At 50.8% G+C, this 16,840-nt stretch overlaps 1 protein-coding gene across 2 annotated transcripts in view; it reads left to right on the top strand.

Moving 5' to 3' along the window:
- The first annotated feature begins 756 nt into the window (after positions 1-756).
- AACS (acetoacetyl-CoA synthetase) overlaps positions 757-16,840 on the top strand; it is a 53,415-nt gene continuing 37,331 nt past the window's right edge. The window contains exons 1-4 of one of the 2 annotated variants that reach the window (XM_061384538.1): positions 757-1,178; positions 9,191-9,294; positions 10,609-10,729; positions 12,251-12,364. In XM_061384538.1, the coding sequence (XP_061240522.1) occupies positions 1,046-1,178; positions 9,191-9,294; positions 10,609-10,729; positions 12,251-12,364 (472 nt within the window). In that variant the 5' untranslated portion in view covers positions 757-1,045. The remainder of the gene's footprint in view (positions 1,179-9,190; positions 9,295-10,608; positions 10,730-12,250; positions 12,365-16,840) is intronic. The other variant, XM_061384539.1, reaches the window with a different exon arrangement.

Below are 16,840 nucleotides of genomic sequence, written 5' to 3'. Positions count from 1 at the left end.
AAAATCTTCACTGGTCTCCAGGAACCCACCTGAGCTTCCCCCTCTTCCTTCACTGACCTTGTCTTCTACTCTAGGTCTCAAGTGAAAAGATACTGGCCTCTCAGCTAGCTCAGTAACCACATGCAACACTCTCCTGCCTCAGGACCTTAGCACCTGCTGTTCCCTCTGCCTGGAAACTTTCCTCCAGGTTACTAAGTAGCTCACTCCTACCTCAAGTTATTGATATAATTACCTTTTTAATGGGACCTTCCCTGACAACCTTTTTCAAATAGAAACACTCCTCCCATGTTTTCTACCCTTCCCTGATTTTTCATAGCACCTATTACCTTTTATTACATGAATAATATTATATTACTCTTTTTTATGTATGATACTCATTGGTATACTGTTTTTTATTGTACGTATTATACTATGTATGACATTTATATAATGTATTTGTTGATTGACCCCGCTCCTCCCCACACCTGTCCCCTACCCCTTATCTCCTGTTGACTGAGGGCAGGAATTAACGCTTTGCTCGGTGATGTATCTGCAAAGCCTACACGGTGCCCGGTACCCAGGAGGTGCTCAGTAAATACGGGTAGGACCAAAACAAAAAAAAAAAAAGAAAAAAAAAAAATCAATCGTGAACGAAAGAATACATGAACGAGCCTGCGGTCTCTACCTCGACTCCCGGCCCTGGTTTAACCCCTTCGCGCTGCAGGTGAGGCTGGGGAGCCGAGCCCAACGCGCCTGCGCAGCACCACCGGGTGGGCGTGCGCAGGGTAGTCCCGGAGCAGCGGCAGCACTCCTTTTCGAGGCGCGGCGCCCGCGGAGGGTTACATTCGGGAGAGGCGGGGCCTTCGCAGGTCGGGGGATTTGGGGGGCGGGGCTCTCTGGGAGTTCGGGCGGGGCGGCTGCTCCGCGTGCAGTTGCTCCACGTCTGCCTCGCCGCTCGCCCGGGGTCCCGCTCCCCGGCCTCTGCTGCCGCCCCCGGCTCGGTCCCCGGCCTGCTCCCGGCCTGCTCCCGGTCCTCCGCGCAGCCCCGGCCTTCTCCGCCGCAGCCATGTCCAAGGAGCCACGGGCCGGGCGGGAGGAGATCCTGGAGTGCCAGGTGATGTGGGAGCCTGACAGCAAGAAGAACACGCAGATGGACCGCTTCCGGGCAGCAGTGGGCGCCGCCTGCGGCCTGGCACTGGGTGAGTGCGGGGTGAGCGTCCCGGGGGGCTCCCCGGCCACCTTTTGGCTGGACCAGGGGCTTTCAGAAATCGGGCTCCTCCCTTGGCCATCCGAGGGACATTATTCCTGGAGTCCCGGGAGCCCCTTTTTCCTGGACGTTGGCGTCAGGGCCCATCTTAGTTGTTGGAATGGTCTCCTGATTTTCATCTTCCCGCCTCTGGGGGTTGGAGGAGCCACTGGACAGGGGGGGTCCGCCCTAGGGGGTGGGACATCTTCTGACTGTGGGGTTTTGCCCGCGTGTCTGTGCGGGGTGTCACTTCCTCTCTTTTCGGGGAGCCAGTCTCCTCTTCTCTGCAGTATCCATCTCTCTGGTAGGGTAGCCCCTCTGGTCTTGGCACCCCTGTGGACCGAGAGATCCCTTGTTAGCCATTCCTACCTGTGAGGAGTTCTCCCTGGAGTCTTGCCCTCACATCCCGGGGGCTTCTGTCTCTCTGACCCAGGTCTTCTTTGACCCTTAGCTCTTCCCTTCTATTGAGGGGTGGGTCACTTGGCAGCCACATTACCTGGTGCTGACCCCTCACTGCACCCCCCTCTCTCCCCCCGCCCCCCCGCAGGCTGACCCTGGTAGAGGCCAGCCTAGATTCTGGGCATCCAGGAGATGGATGATGCTCAGGCAGGAGGCTGTCTCTGGGATTGGGGTGGAACTCCTCCCCTTATGTGTTTACACTCCCAGCCCCAGACAGAACCTAGGCCAGTACCCCGCTTCCAGCTCCCTCCCTGTCCTCAGGAGCCACCTGGGTGCGATGGCCCTTTTCTGAGTGAGAAGCTTTCCCCCAGCTCTATCTGGCTGTCCACCTACTTCCTGCATCCTCCCTTCAGCGATTTTTCATCTCATTGTGACCCTTTCCCCCTCGTCTCGCCCCTCTGCTGGCTACAGGGACTCCTGTGTTTCTGTTGGTGGCATCACTGTCCTCAGGGAGCCCCACAGGAATGGAGACGGGTCGTCTGCCTTCCAGCATGGTCCCCTTTCCACCCCAGTGCCCGCATCTCCCAGGGGGCCCTGGTTTCCTCTTCCCTGAACACTGGCTGGTTTTCCTCCTTCCTGCTTCTCTTCTCTTTAGTACCTGCTGCCTGCGGGCTTTGCCTGAGCAGCCTTGAAGCGAAGGTCTGGTTGGTCACACCTGGGCTCTGAGACTCACAATGGCTCCTTGTTGACCGTGGATTTGCACATCCTGCCACCTGGCAGCTTGCATGTCCTCCACAGCACAGTGGGCATCATAGCTTCCACAGGTAGCCCCTTCCCTTGCTCACCCAGCTCCCTCCCTCTCCCGGCTGCCTGCTCCCTGGTGACAGGTGTGGCTTATTACTCCCTAGGCCTTTTTTTTAGGTAATAGTTGGTAAGTTAATGTGTGTTAGATTGGGGGACAGAGTTGTTTCTTTTTGGTTACACCGCACGGCTTCTGGGATCTTAGTTCCCCCACCAGGGATTGAACCTGGGCCCTCGGCAGTGAGAGCACAGAGTTCCAACCACTGGACCACCAGGAAACTCCCTGGGGCACAGACTTGATTCCCACCAAGAGCCAGGAGTGGAACCACATCCTTCTTTTGTGTTTCCGTGCCTTGATTCCATGTCTCTTTTTCTTCTGCCAGCTGTTCTCCCTGACTCTTTACAAAATGATTTCACAGAAGGGCAGTCCTGCGAGACGCGTGAGGCTGAGCTATCACCTAACTGCCGGGATTCTGAACTGGCTCTGCCACTTACTAGCTGTGTGGTCAGAGGGAAGTCACCGGATCTCCCGAGCCTTGGTTTCCCTCATCTGTAAAATGGACATAATGAGAGGACTGACATCATTGGGTGGGCGTGAAGGCCATCAGGCTGAGCGCTCTGCCACACCTGGCCGGGGGTGGCTGAGCAGACACTGGCAGGCACCAGTAGCCCCCAGACTGTTTGTCCAACTCCTGTCTGCCCTTCAAGGCTGGGACTGGTGGCCTGCTGGCCAGGGTGAAGCTGCAGAATTAGTTTGGGCTTCTCACACTGAGTTGCAGTCTCCTTGAGAGACTGCATAGGAAAAGCAAGATTTCCAGCTTCTTTGGCAAACCCACCGGCCCGTGATGATGGGTTCATGTCCCCACAGGTGGCATCAGCTGAGCTGAGTGGGGCTCCTCTCTTGGTCTGGGAGTGCTTTAGACCTTTTTTTTTTTTTTTCCTCTTCCTCCTCTTCTACTCCTGCTTCTCTTCTTTCCACAGGCCTGGCCCTGGACATCCTGGGCTTTGCTTTAGGAGCCAACTCAAATGCTGTCCTCTCTGATTATTCTCTTTACCGCTTTCTTTTCCTCTCTGTCCAATTGCATATAATTTGGACTTTTAACCTGTCTTGCCTTTTCGGTTAGTCGTGAGCATGTTTTTTTTATTGGCCTGTGAGGCATGTGGGATCTTTGTTTCCTGACTAGGGATTGAACCTGTGCCCCCTGCAGTGGAAGCATGGAGTCCTACCCACTGGACCATCAGGGAATCCCCTATTTAGCCTTCTTATTTGCTTAAACACAGCACTCTTGAACTTGTCTGTGCCATCAGCAATGGCTGGTGTGTGGCTGGTAGGCAGCACTGAGCAATGCTCTTGTCTGGATGTAGGGAGAGAGCAAGGGATGCGTCCTCACAGACTGGCTCAGCCCTACTGCAACCCTGAGATGGGACGAGTGGGGGGGCATTCTCCAGCCCCACCAAGACCACTGCCAGTGGGAGGATTCTATCCTTGTGTTTTGGAGGGGCAGGGCCTCCCTGGAACTATGCAGTCTCTTCCAGGACCAGAACCGTAGGTTGGTTGGCTTTTGTCATGGCTTCCAGCAGAGTTCGTCTGGGAATCCACAGCATGCCCATCTAGACCTTGGGGTCCTCTGGGTGCAGACCTTGGGGGCAGCCTGCAGCCCTGTGACACTTGGCCTTGTTTTCAAGGCCCCAGGGGGCATACTACATGCACCAGCTCTCAGTCATTAGGGGAGGCCACCAGCTTTATGGTACACGTTACTTTTTGCTTTTTATACACAGCCATTAAAAAGAATATATATATATATATATATATATATATATATATATGACTGTGCTAGGTCTTTTAGCTGTAGTACATGGGGTCTTTGATCTGTGTTGCAGCATGTGGGGTTTAGTTCCCTGACTAGGGGTCGAACCCTGCCCCCTTGCATTGGGAGCCCCGAGCCTTAGCCACTGGACCACCAGGGAAGTCCCAGTACATGCTGTTCTGGAGGACTGGGCCAAGTGTCTTTACATCACAAACTGCAACTCATCTCTGCATACCAGCATCTGGGGGAAAACTGGCCAACACAAAGAAGGCCTGGTCTCCATTCTCAAACAGCTCAAGTGTCCTTGTGGGGAGAAGGCTCTCACAAAGGTAGCAGCACTGAGCAGTGTGTGTAGGGGCGTGTGTTGCACACCTTCTGAGCTCCAAGGCTATTAGGATGCTGGTAAAGGGGGCTGACAGGACCTTGAGCTGAGATGTGAAAGGTGTAGGCGGGTCAGAATTCTCACAGGTGGGGAGGAAGAAGCCAGTGAAGCTGCAGGCGGGGCTTATAAACTCAGAGGCCTGCAGGGACCAGGCAGGTGATGAGATATTAATAACAGTGAATGTTTATTGAGCCCTTGCTACACGCCAGGCCTCATTTGGGAACTTTGCATGGATTAACTAACTTAATTCTTAGTAACCTGGCCAAATAGTTGGGGCTCTCATCAAGTTTCCCAGCTGAGAAACTGGAGGCTCAGAGTCTTGGCTAAGGTCTCATAGCTGTGACCAGTAGGGCTGGAGTCAGTGCCCTGAGCTGCGGTATCAGGTTGCCTCTGGCATGTGTGTGAAGGGCCAGGTGGGGCGGCTGTTACCTGCTTTAGCTGTTTGTCATCATGTGTGACTGCTGCCTGTTGCTTCATTGCGAATCACCCCAGGACTTAGTGACAGTAAACGACAGTAGACATTTAGTATCTCTCAGTTTCCATGGGCCAGGCTTCTTGGGGGGCTTAGCTGGACAGTTCTAGCTTTGGGTCTCCCAAGGCTGCGTCTATCTGTTCTCATCTGAAGGCTGGACCGGGGCTGGCAGCCACACTATTCAGGGGCTGGCTCGCATGGCAGTGAGTCCTTGCTGGTTGTGGGCAGGGGGCCTCCGCTACTTGCCACCTAGGACTGCTTGAGTGTCCTCCCAATGTGGTCACTGGCTTCTCGCAGAGCAGGTGATCATGACAGCAAGAACTGCAGTGCCCTTATGACCTTCTGACCCAGCCTCACAAGGCACTCAAGTCGTTTCTGTAACAGCTGGTTGGTTGGTTGGATCAGACTGGCTCAGCTGGGGGCAGGGAGGGGACACCTGTTGGCCAGCTCCCACAATCAAGACACCTGTCTTCTTGGGAGAAGCCAGAAATTCTGAATTTCATTCAGAAACCCAAATTTAGTATCAGCTGCTTCTGTTTCTTTCTGAGCATTGTGCAGACTGAATGAGACATGCCTGTGGTTGGTCACCCAGGTGTCCGGATCGTAGCCTCTGAGCCCAGGTTGGGGTGTATGTGTGTGAACAGAAGCCCTGGAGTCCCTGCTTGACTGGAGAGTTGTGGACGGTGGGAGAGTTTGGGCACAAACTCCACCCACTTCTCCATGGGTCATTGGGAAGTTGAGATGGCGTTGTGACCTCCACCTCTTGGGTCGGCAGGCTGGTTACATTCCTCCACCCTGCTAGATGCTGTTGGGGATGCAGTTTGTGATGGGCTATCAAGGTCTTCAGGGGAGGCCTGCATTTCAAGCTCCGGCTCCATCTCTTGTGTCAGCCTGGGCGGGGTTGGAGGGGTGGGTGGGTGGTTTGGTGCCAGAGCTCTTTGCAATTTGTGAGGATCAAGATGATTAAAAAAAAAAAAAAAGCCTGGGAGAGGGAGGACCTGCAGGGCCTGTTTTTCTAGTGTGGTCTCCCCCAGGCTTCCCGGAGGCTCTGCTGCTGGAGAAGCGCCCTGGGCCTTTCACTGCCTCCCTTGACGGGGAACATGGCGGCAGGCTCCTGCTAACACGTGCTTTTTCATCCCTGTCTCCTTGTCTGAGCTCGTGTGGTGCGGCCAGGAGGCCTGTCGTGTGTCACGAGTGATGCTCAGGGTAACACTCTTGGTTGGGCCCTCCTCTCTGACAAGCACTGTTCTTAGTGCTTTCTGTGATTTGACTCACGCAGTCCTTGCAGTGACCCCACGATAAGTACCATTATCTTACTTGGAAGAGACGGAGGCCCAGAGAAGATTAATGACTTGGGTGACATCAGCCAGTTTAGAGAGTGGCAGGACTTGCACCCGGATGGTCGGCCCTGAAGCCAGTGTCTGAGCAGCGTGCTCTCTGCAGTTGTCCCCGTGTCACAGGTGAGGATGCTGAGGCTCAGAGAGGTGAAGCAGCCAGCCCAAGGTCGCTGTCTAGTAAGTGACAAGAGCTGAGGCTCAATGCCAGTCATCCAGCCTGGCCCTGGGGGACAGGTTAACCCTGCACTTTTATGGGAGGACCCGGGGCTGTCTCCAGCCAGTTTCCAGATGATACTCTAGAGAAACAGTCCCAGAGAGACAGCGTGGCCCACCTAAGGTCCCCAAGCACTGTGTCGAGAGTCAGGGCTGGCTCCAGGCTCCCAGATGCAACCATCCCCGGTGTCTTTCCCTGTGAGCTTGGTTGACCTGGGCTGTGGCCCCTGGCTTGAGTAGATATAGGGCAGGGCTTGGGGGAGGTTCTCTTGCAGGGTTTGGAGGACGGGCAGGCATCGTTGCTGGGACACCAGCTTTCTTTCTTGAACTCAGAGCCCTAAGGCCTCCCCTTCCCCTCATCACGGCTGTGCTGACTCTTCCTACTTTGCCCCGATCTGTGCTGTCATAGATGCCCCATGGCCTGGGCTCTTGGCCTCCTCCCTGGTCCTAGTCTCTTGCCCCTGCCGCCCTGGCTCTCAGCAATTGCTCTCTTCCTCCACCTCCCATGTCCGGCATGACTGAGAACAAATCCTGGATGCTGGAACTTCCCTGGTGGTCCTGTGGCTAGGACTGAGCTTCCAATGCAGGGGTCTCAAGTTCGATCCCTGGTCAGGGTACTAGATCCCACATGCCATAACTAAGATCCGGTGCAGCCAAAAAAAAAAAAAAAACTTAAAATTTTACTGGATGCCACATGGAGGAGGGACACTGCTAAGGGCAGGGATCACTATGTCTCATTCTCTGGATACACCCCTGATGAGGACAATGAAAACTGTAGTTGAGTGATGCAATGAGAGAACATGACCTGTTGGTCAGCTTCCTGCTGAACTGTTATCATCCCTAGGGGCACCAGTGGATGAATTTTAAGTCCTGTTGAAAACATACTGAGATTAAAAAGGCCCAAAGAGGGGACAGGACTTGCCCGTGGTCCCAGGATTAGAACCTGCTGAGAAGAACATGCCTCCATTTGTGTAAAAGTGGGAGGCAGAGGAATGTATTTGCTGACACATAAAATCTGCAAGGTCACACACAAAAAAATCTCTTTCACTGGTTACTTCTGGACCAGAAAAGTTAGAGGGTTGTGGGGGTAAGAGAGAAGGAGGCTTTTTTTTTCTTTAACCATGTAATCTTTTATTTACTTTGTAATTTTGAATCCTGTGAATGTAAGTAAGTAAGTAAGTGAAGTTGCTCAGTCGTGTCCGACTCTTTGTGACCCCATGGACTGTAGCCCACCAGGCTCCTCCATCCATGGAATTTTCTAGGCAAGAGTACTGGAGTGGGTTGCCATTTCCTTCTCCAGGGGATTGAACCTGGGTCTTCCGCATTGAGGGCAGACGCTTTACCATCTGAGCCACCAGGGAATCGCTATAGACACTGTAGAATAAGTTTGAATGTAGCCCTTACTCAAAAATTAAAATAAGTAAATAATACAAAAAAATTCCCCATAGCATTGTCTTGGCATGAAGAGTCATTGGCAAGCTTCCAGTTTTGGACTGAATTTGCAAACCTATTTACATTTTCTGAGTTTATAGGGTCTAATAATGTGTTAAGTCACTTTGCTGCTGCTAAGTTGCTTCAGTCGTGTCCGACTCTGTGCGACCCCATAGATGGCAGCCCACCAGGCTCCCCCGTCCCTGGGATTCTCCAGGCAAGAATACTGGAGTGGGTTGTCATTTCCTTCTCCAGTGCATGAAAGTGAAAAGTGAAAGTGAAGTCGCTGTGTCCGACTCTTATCGACACCAGGCTCCCCCGTCCCTGGGATTCTCCAGGCAAGAATACTGGAGTGGGTTGTCATTTCCTTCTCCAGTGCATGAAAGTGAAAAGTGAAAGTGAAGTCGCTGTGTCCGACTCTTATCGACCCCATGGACTGTAGCCCACCCGGCTCCTCCATCCATGGGATTTTCCAGGCGAGAGTACTAGAGGGGGTGCCATTGTCTTCTCCTAAGTCACTTTAGTCGTGTCCAATTCTTTGTGACTCTACGGACTGTAGGCTGCCAGCTTCCTCTGTCCATGGGATTCTCCAGGCAGGAATACTGGAGTGTGTTGCCATGCCCTCCTCCAGGAAATCTTTCCGACCCAGGGATTGAATGTGCATCTCCAGCATTGGCAGATGGATTCTTTACCTCTGGGAAGCCCCTAAGTATTTTATACCTGGACTCATTGAAATCCTCATATTTGCCCTGTGAAGCAGGTTGTTATTAATCATTTCCATTTCACAGATGGGGAAACAGAAACATAGCACTTACAGAGCTTGCCTGAAGCCTCACAGCTAACAAATGGCCAAGCCAGGATTTGAACCCAGGCCTTCTGGGTCCAGAGTCCATGGTCTCAGGCATGCTGGTTAAGATAAAAAAATCAGCTGTCTCATTGCTTTGGTTCTTTTTGGGGACTAGGAGTGGTGGGTTTGCTTCAACAAAGATTAAGGTGCCCTGCTCTCCCAAGATCCTTTCTCATCAGATGCCTTTGAAGCCTTCAGACACATGTAACTCCATCTTGTCATTGAACTAAGTTTCCTTCTAAGATTTATCTGAGCTATATGTCTTTTTTTTCCAGAAAATTATGATGACCTGTATCATTGGTCAGTTGAGTCGTATTCAGACTTCTGGGCAGAATTCTGGAAATTCAGTGGAATTGTCTTCTCACGCATGTATGATGAGGTAAATAGAGATTTCACTTACACATTCTTTTCTACGTAGCAAAATCATTAATTTGGGGGGATCGTGGTTATGAGTGTTAATTTGGGGGAAGACTAAATCCCATCTTATTTTAAATCCTCACCAACAGTGGGAAAAAGTCATTGCCTCAGAGAATTGTTGGGGGATTGTTTTGGGGTCAAGGACCTCATGGGTACTCTGCAGTCTTGGAGCCCCCCAGTGAGCATGGATCCCAGGCCCTGTCTTGCCGTAAGAGTAGGGCATCACTTTGTTTTTATTTTAATAAAAATTGTTAGAGTTGTGGTAAAATACACATAACACAAAATTTACCATTTTATCCGCTTTAAAGTATATATCCAGTGATGCTACATGCATTCACATAATTGTTTTTAAAACTATCAGTTTTGTTGTTAACTTGGATTTTATTTTTGGTGGTGCAGCATGTGGGATCTTAGTTCCCTGACCAGGGATCAAACTCATGCCCCCTGCAGTAGAAGCTCAGTCTTAACCACTGGACCACCAGGGAAGTTCCTAACCTGGATTTCAGAGGAAAAATCCCAGCTCTTTATGCTCAATAAATATCCAGGGACTGGGAACTCTGTTATTCAAAGAATCCTTTGTTGTGTTGTTGGTTTCATTGTGAGATGAGCCATTCTGAAAGGTTCATCTGCAGGCACTTGGGGAAGAAAACCAAGGTTCCAGCCCCTGAGGACACAGGCAGGGATCCTGCTTTCTGAAAACTCTGGTGGGAGGGTCAGGTAGGCCCTGCACTTTGACCCCCTGGTTTCCATGCTCCTGGTCACACCTGGAACACTGGGCGGCTGCCATGTCTGTCTTATTTACTTTCTCTCATTAGCATCTTTCATAAAGTAGGGGCTTAATAGTTGTTGACAGAGTAAATTAACGGGGATGGTATTTTCCATTGGCATTAATTTTTTTTTTAACATTAGCGAGGAATAATCGCTATGTATAATTATGTATTTCAAGTGTACATGTGATGACTTAATATATATATACATATCTTGTGGAATGATTACCAAGCTAATTGACACAGCCATCACCTCACACAGGTACCTTTTTTTCCCCCTTGGTTAGAATGCTTAAGATCTCTCAGCAGCTGTAAGGTACACAGTACCAGATTTGTTTCTATTTTCAGTTTCCAGACTTCTGGCCAGGTCAGCATTTAGTCCATAAAACGATCTAGTGTGGCTTTGGGCTGGTTGGTCAGTTGGCTTCCTGGGACGCGGAGCCACTTGTGCGCATCCTTGGTGTTACCCTCTCGTGCATGTGTGTCTTGGTTTGCTGTTGTCCCTCTAGGTCGTGGACACATCCAAAGGGATCGCCGACGTGCCTGAGTGGTTCAAAGGCAGTCGCCTCAACTACGCAGAAAACCTCCTGCAACACAAAGAAAACGACCGAGTGGCCCTTTATGTCGCACGTGAGTCCCAGCAACTGCTCGGGTTTTCCTCTCTTAGTGTGTATTTTTTGTTTTAATTTTTTGGCTGCACTAGGTGGCGTTCGAGATCTTAGTTCCTGGACCAGGGGTCGAACCCTGGCCCTCTGCCCTGGAAGTGTGGAGTTCTAACCACTGGACTGGCAGGGAAGTCCCGATTCTGAAGCATTCAGAATCTGATATCTTATTTCCAAACAATATCTTGGGACCTTTGGGTTTTGTGTGTGTGTGTATGTGTGTGTGTGTGTGTGTGTGTACACGTGTGTGATGAGAACATAAAATAGTAACTTCACCATCTTAACCATTTTTTGAGTGTCCAATTCAGTGGTGTTAAGTATATTCACATTGCCATGCAGTAGATCTCTGGAACTTTCTCACTGAGACTCTGTACCCACTCAACATTGATTTCTCCTTTTCCTCCCCCAGCCCTTGGAAAGTTATATATATTTAAAAAATCACAACCAAATCAAAGAATTCTTCACTTTATAAAAGCATTGCCAATGGTAAAAAGAGAAAATTTTTAACGGCAGATTCTGAGTGTGTCTCAGAGGTGCCCTTTCCCATGGCTTTTCTTTTCCGTAACGTTGGGTAAATCTGTATCTTGCTTTGCATTCTCTGTATCTGTGTAACGTCTCCCAGGCATGTTTTCTAACCTGTATTTGTACAGGTGTGAGCTTCATCCATGTCTGTGACTCAGAATCTCTCTCTCTTTTTTGAAAAATTTACTTTGTTTTTTGGTTGTGTGGAGTGTGGGATCTTAGTTCCCTAACCAGGGATCAGCCCCAATCCCCCTTCAGTGGAAGCGTGGAGCCCTAACCAGTGGACCACCAGGGAATTCCCTAGAATCTTTTTTTGTTTTTTTTTAAACTAAAAAAAAATTTTTTTTACCATGTCATGTTGGTTTCTGCAATACGACAACACAAATCAGCCATGATTCTACATGCATCCCCTTCCTCCCTCCCCTCCCCCCATCTCAGCCCTCCAGGTCATCACAGTGCAGACTGGCCTCCTGTGCTACACAGCCACTTCTCACCAGCTGTCTTACGCCTGATAGTGTATATGTGTTGATGTCTCCTTCTCCAATCGCCTCACGCTCTCGCTTCCCCAGTGTCTGCAAGTCCATTCTCTGCATCTGCATCTCCTTTCCTTCCTTGCCAATAGGTTCATCAATATCATTTTCCTAGATTCCATATATAGGTATTAATATAGTATATATTGTTTTCTTTTTCTGACTTATTTCACAATGTATAACAGGCTCTAGGTTCATCCACCTCACTGGAACTGACTCAAATTTGTTCTTTTTTATGGCAGAGTAATATTTCATTGTGTATACGTACCACGTCTTCTTTATACATTCACGAGTCGATGGACATCCAGCTTGCTTCCATGTCCTGGCTATTGTAAATGGGGCTGCTATGCACACTGGGGTGCGTGTGTCTTTTTCGAAGATCAGAGCCTCTCTTTATAGGACAGTCCGTGGATGACCTATCCCTTTGCTCTTCCCAGGGGAAGGCAAGGAGGAGATCGTGAAGGTGACTTTTGAAGAGTTGCGGCAACAGGTGGCTTTGTTTGCAGCAGCAATGAGGAAGATGGGCGTGAGGAGAGGAGATCGGGTCGTTGGTGGGTATTTCTGGCTCCTGTCACTGTGGGAAAAGGGGAGTGGCTGGGAAGAAATGCGGTGGAGTTGGGTCAGGTTGCCCACGGCCTTGTGTATACGTGTACCGCGCAAACTAGACCAGGAAGGACGATCCCTGAAAGTATGGCCTGGCGGGAGTGAGCTGGGCTGTGAGGGTCCTCGGCTCCCCGCCCCAGCGTGAGCGTGTCTTCATGCTGAGTGGGAGCCAGTGTTCACAGCTGTGTATTTTTTTTTTTAATGAAACATGGTCCTTTTTTAAAAAAAATTTTTTTTTTAATTTATTTATGGGACTGTGCCCACTCTTAGTTGCGATGTGTAGGATCTTTAGTTGTGGCATATAAACTCTTACTTATGGCATTTGGAATCTAGTTCCCTAACCAGGGATTGAACCTGGGCCCCCTGCTTTGGGAGCACTGACTCTTAGCCACTGGACTGCCAGGGAGATTCCAAAATGTAGTCCTTAAATGAAACACAAGCCAGAGAGTTCATCAGTTGCATGCATGCTCAGTCATGTCTGACTCTCTGCAACCCCATGGACTGTAGCCCACCAGGCTCCTCTGTCCATGGGATTCTCCAGGCAAAAATTTTGGAGTAGGTTGCCATTTCCTCCTCCAGGGGAACTTCATGACTCAGGGATCGAACCTGAGTCTCATGTGTCTCCTTCATTGGCAGTTGGGTTCTTTACCACTGACTCTCCCAAGGCCGGGAAAAGCTGGCTGCTGCATTTTCTGCGTCTGCCCACCTCCAATGCAATGGTTTCTGGAGGAATTTCAGAGGGTAGTTTCCATGCTGTGATTTCTGCTGCTTGTGTTGACATGGCTGTAGACTGATCCCAAAAACCCAGCAGAGGGAGTTTTATCAGTGGAAACTCACCTGACCGATTTCCTCCACCGCACAGCTGTCAGGGGTGGTGCCGCCAACCTGCTTGTTTCCCAGATGAAAAACCGAGGTCCAGGGGAGAAAATTCACCAATTCATTTTTTTTAAATGTGGAAAGAATTTCATTATAAAACACTGGGTGTTGATTTAAATGAGAGGGCTTCCCAGGTGGTGCTAGTGGTAAAGAACTCATCTGCCATTGTAGGAGATGCAAGAGACTCGGGTTTAATCCCTGGGAGAAGGAAACGGCAACCCACTCCAGTATTCTTGCCTGGAGAATCCCATGTACAGAGGGGCCTGGAGGGCTATATAGTCCATTAGGGTTGCAAAGAGTTGGACACAACTGAAGTGACTTAGCATGCATGCATGCAGACAGCTTCAGTTCACAAGGTTGTTAACATAAAGTATGTGAAAATACTTGGCCTCTGGAGATTATTTTAAATAAGGAGTTAACTTGTTATTTTTTTATTTTTGGGCCATGCTGCTTGTGGGTTCTTAGATCCCTGACCAGGGCTTGAACTTGGGCCCTCAGCAGCAAAAGAGTGGAGTCCTAACTGCTAGACCGCCATGGAAATCCTCAAGTTACTTAATAATGAGGCATGAAATTTCATGGCCAGGACACCTCATCACAGATCTGTTAAACAATCGATTGTAACTGTTTGGTGCTACAGTATAGGAGCAGGACCCCTGGGCTCTAGCTTCCCCATGCCAGGCTGGTGGCCACACTGTCCCTGGGGATCCCCACCAGGGTTTTCTCACTCAGTGTGGCTTCTCCCATGTAGTCCTTCCTGGTGAGAATTTGTTTAGCAGCTTCGAAGGTACCAGGCTCCCTGGAGTCAGGTGGCCTTCTTTCTGTACTTGGTGCTGCCTGTGGGCCTGTGGGTTTGAATGAGAACATCCTCCTCCCCTGGGCCTCGAGTTTTTTCATCTTTAAACAGGGTGGTAGAGAGCCTGACCTGACTGGTTGTACAGAGTGCCTCGTGGGTAGAGAAGTCAGGTGTGCCTTCTCAGTCCTGCCCATCCTCCAGCATCCCAGGCAGGGCCAGTAACGAGGAGGCGTCCAGGGACAATTTCCAGTCCACAGCCAGCTGGGGTTCTGTGTGCTTTTTGCTGTGACGCTGGGGTCAGCGTTTAAGTTATTCCTTCCAGGATCAGACATCAGATCTCGTTCTTAAACCAGAAGAGAGAGCTTCTCTGTCCTCTGGCGACACGGCTTCGCTCGAGGCACCAACCCCTGTGGCATTGAAGGTGTCTGTCCCCTGCTCAGAAGCTCACTAGCTCCTGCTGCCCCCCAGGGGCAGGTCTGCACAGGCCTTGCATTCTTGCTTCCTTCCCCTGCCTCCTTACACCCTCACCTTTCCTCAGTCCTCCCCTGAATGCTGTCCTCCAAAGTGTCCAGCAGATCCTTTGTGGGGAGCCGGCCTCCTCCCACTGGCCTGTAACTTTACCCGCAAATAGTGTCACTCAGGGAAGCCCCTGGTTGCCCCCATTGGATCCTCTGTCGGCATCTCATCCTCTGTTTCAGAGAATGTGTCATTGGTATTGGGTTGGCCAAGCAGCGTACAGAAAAACGCGAACGAACTTTTTGGCCAACCCAAGTAATTTTCTGTTCGGTTTTTGTGATTATTTGATCATCGATCTCCTCTGTTTGGCTCTAAAGTCCATGAGGCCTGGGGGGTCCAGCTGTGAGGCTGCCCTCCCTGCCCCCAGGGGTCATGGGACCAGGACCACAGGCCAGGGTGTCAGCAGGAGAAGCCACGGGCATGTTGGTATAACTGTTACCCATCTCCCCTCTCCCGGGGGTCTCACTGAAAGTTGGCGCTCGGTGTATGTTTGCAGAGAGGGTGGCCTTATCCTGGGGTAAGCCGTGTGACAGGGCTGGACCCTGACACTCCTCCTCAGATGATGGAGCCGGGTGTGCAGTGAGCACTCACTAAGTGTTAGCTGACTGGAAAGGAATCCGTAGGAAGGGCCATGACTGCCATGTTGCTGCCTGTCTCAGCCCTGGATGGCATGTTCCCCTGTAGATCCAAGGGTTCGCCCTGGTTCACTGAGGTCTCTGCTCAGAGGCCGGCCCTGCCATCCTGCGCAGAAATCCATTGCCACTCTCTCTGCACCTCATTTACATTTGTCGCCTTACTGGCTTCCTGAAATCACAGGATTATTTGTATGTGTGTGTGCACATGTCTGTCTGTCTGTCCTCCAGGACTAGAGGATGGGGCTTTGTCTTCCGTTCATGGCCCCACCTCAGTCCACGGGGGCCTGGCACACAGTAGGTGTAGAATGAGTATTTATTGGATGACTGCGTGAGAGTACTGGGTCAGAGCAGGCATTTTGTGGTTGAAACCACAATGTCTTGGGCTTTTCTTGGTCTAGTTTAATCTGCCTAGAAAAGGAACTCAAGAGGCTCTTCTACCGTCCAGTGATTTTTCTTCCCTCCTATTTTTATTTAAAAAAAAAAAAAAAAAAAAACCTCCCTTTGAGGCAAACACTTCTGAGAAGGAGAACCAGAAAACAGGGTATATGGGGGCGCCTCTTGGCCATGCTTTTTTGGGGGATGCCTACTCCCGTGTTCTTGGCTCCTCAGCATCAGGCTGGTCCTGGGTGGCACCCACCCCCCTAGCCACCCTGCTTCTTGAGTGTCGGAGTAGAGTATTGATTTGACCTGATGACAGTTACCAGGACTGGGGACTGTGCTTCCCAGAAGCGAGTGTGAGGAAGCCTCAGTGCAGAGGGGCTTGAATGGGGAAATGCTTGGAGAGCTTTGCGGATGAAGTTAGAGCTGCTCATGACTCTTCCTCATCTGTGGATTGGGTATCTCCTGGCCATGTGTCAGAGCCAGCAGGGTCACACAACCTCCCTGGGTGGTGAGTCTCGCCCTGCCTCAGGCAATGGCCTGGTGGAGACACTTCAGTTACATTCACAGCTAACTCTTTCCTCAGCAGCAGATGTCTGTCAATGGGCCTACCATGTGCCAGGGCTGGGTGGAGCCTGGGTGCTGAGTGAGCGATGTAGGGCTCCTGTCCCCGGGACACCCAGCCTGGGAGATGAGGTGAACACATAGAAACGGAAGTTCCCACCACTGTTGTCAAATAGGCAGTTCAGAGCTGCGGGAGGAGGAGCAGGAGGAGAACTGTCCAGGGCGCCTGGGTTGCTGAAGCAGAGAGGGTTTTTGTGTAACCAGGGAGCCGTGCTCGGGGGAGGCCCTGGCCCTTCTACTCCTGGCTGCCTTGTGCACAGATCCTTTCCTCTGGAGCATTTAAGACAATCTGTTTAATCGATCATAGTCTCTTTGGCTATAAGGGTTCTCCGCCTTTATCACTGTAGAAGCCCAGCCTCCAGCTTGAAGACGGGCCTGAGCCCCTTTCAGGCTTGTATATGTCTCTGCTCTGTCTTCATTCCCATACAGCCTCTCCTCTCCTCTCCTCCCCTCCCTCCATCCAAACATCCACCCACCAGAGGGCCTTGATCTGCAGGGTGTGACAGAAGGCATTTGGTAAAGCAGAGAACAAGACAGTCAAAGTCCCAGCCCTCTCAAGAGAACCAGTTATAAGTTGCCAGTTATGATTTTCCTTAGGTGAA

This window comes from Bos javanicus, chromosome 17 (genome assembly GCF_032452875.1).
Source record: "Bos javanicus breed banteng chromosome 17, ARS-OSU_banteng_1.0, whole genome shotgun sequence".
NCBI lineage: Eukaryota > Metazoa > Chordata > Mammalia > Artiodactyla > Bovidae > Bos > Bos javanicus.
This window is presented reverse-complemented; position numbering and strand designations above follow the sequence as displayed.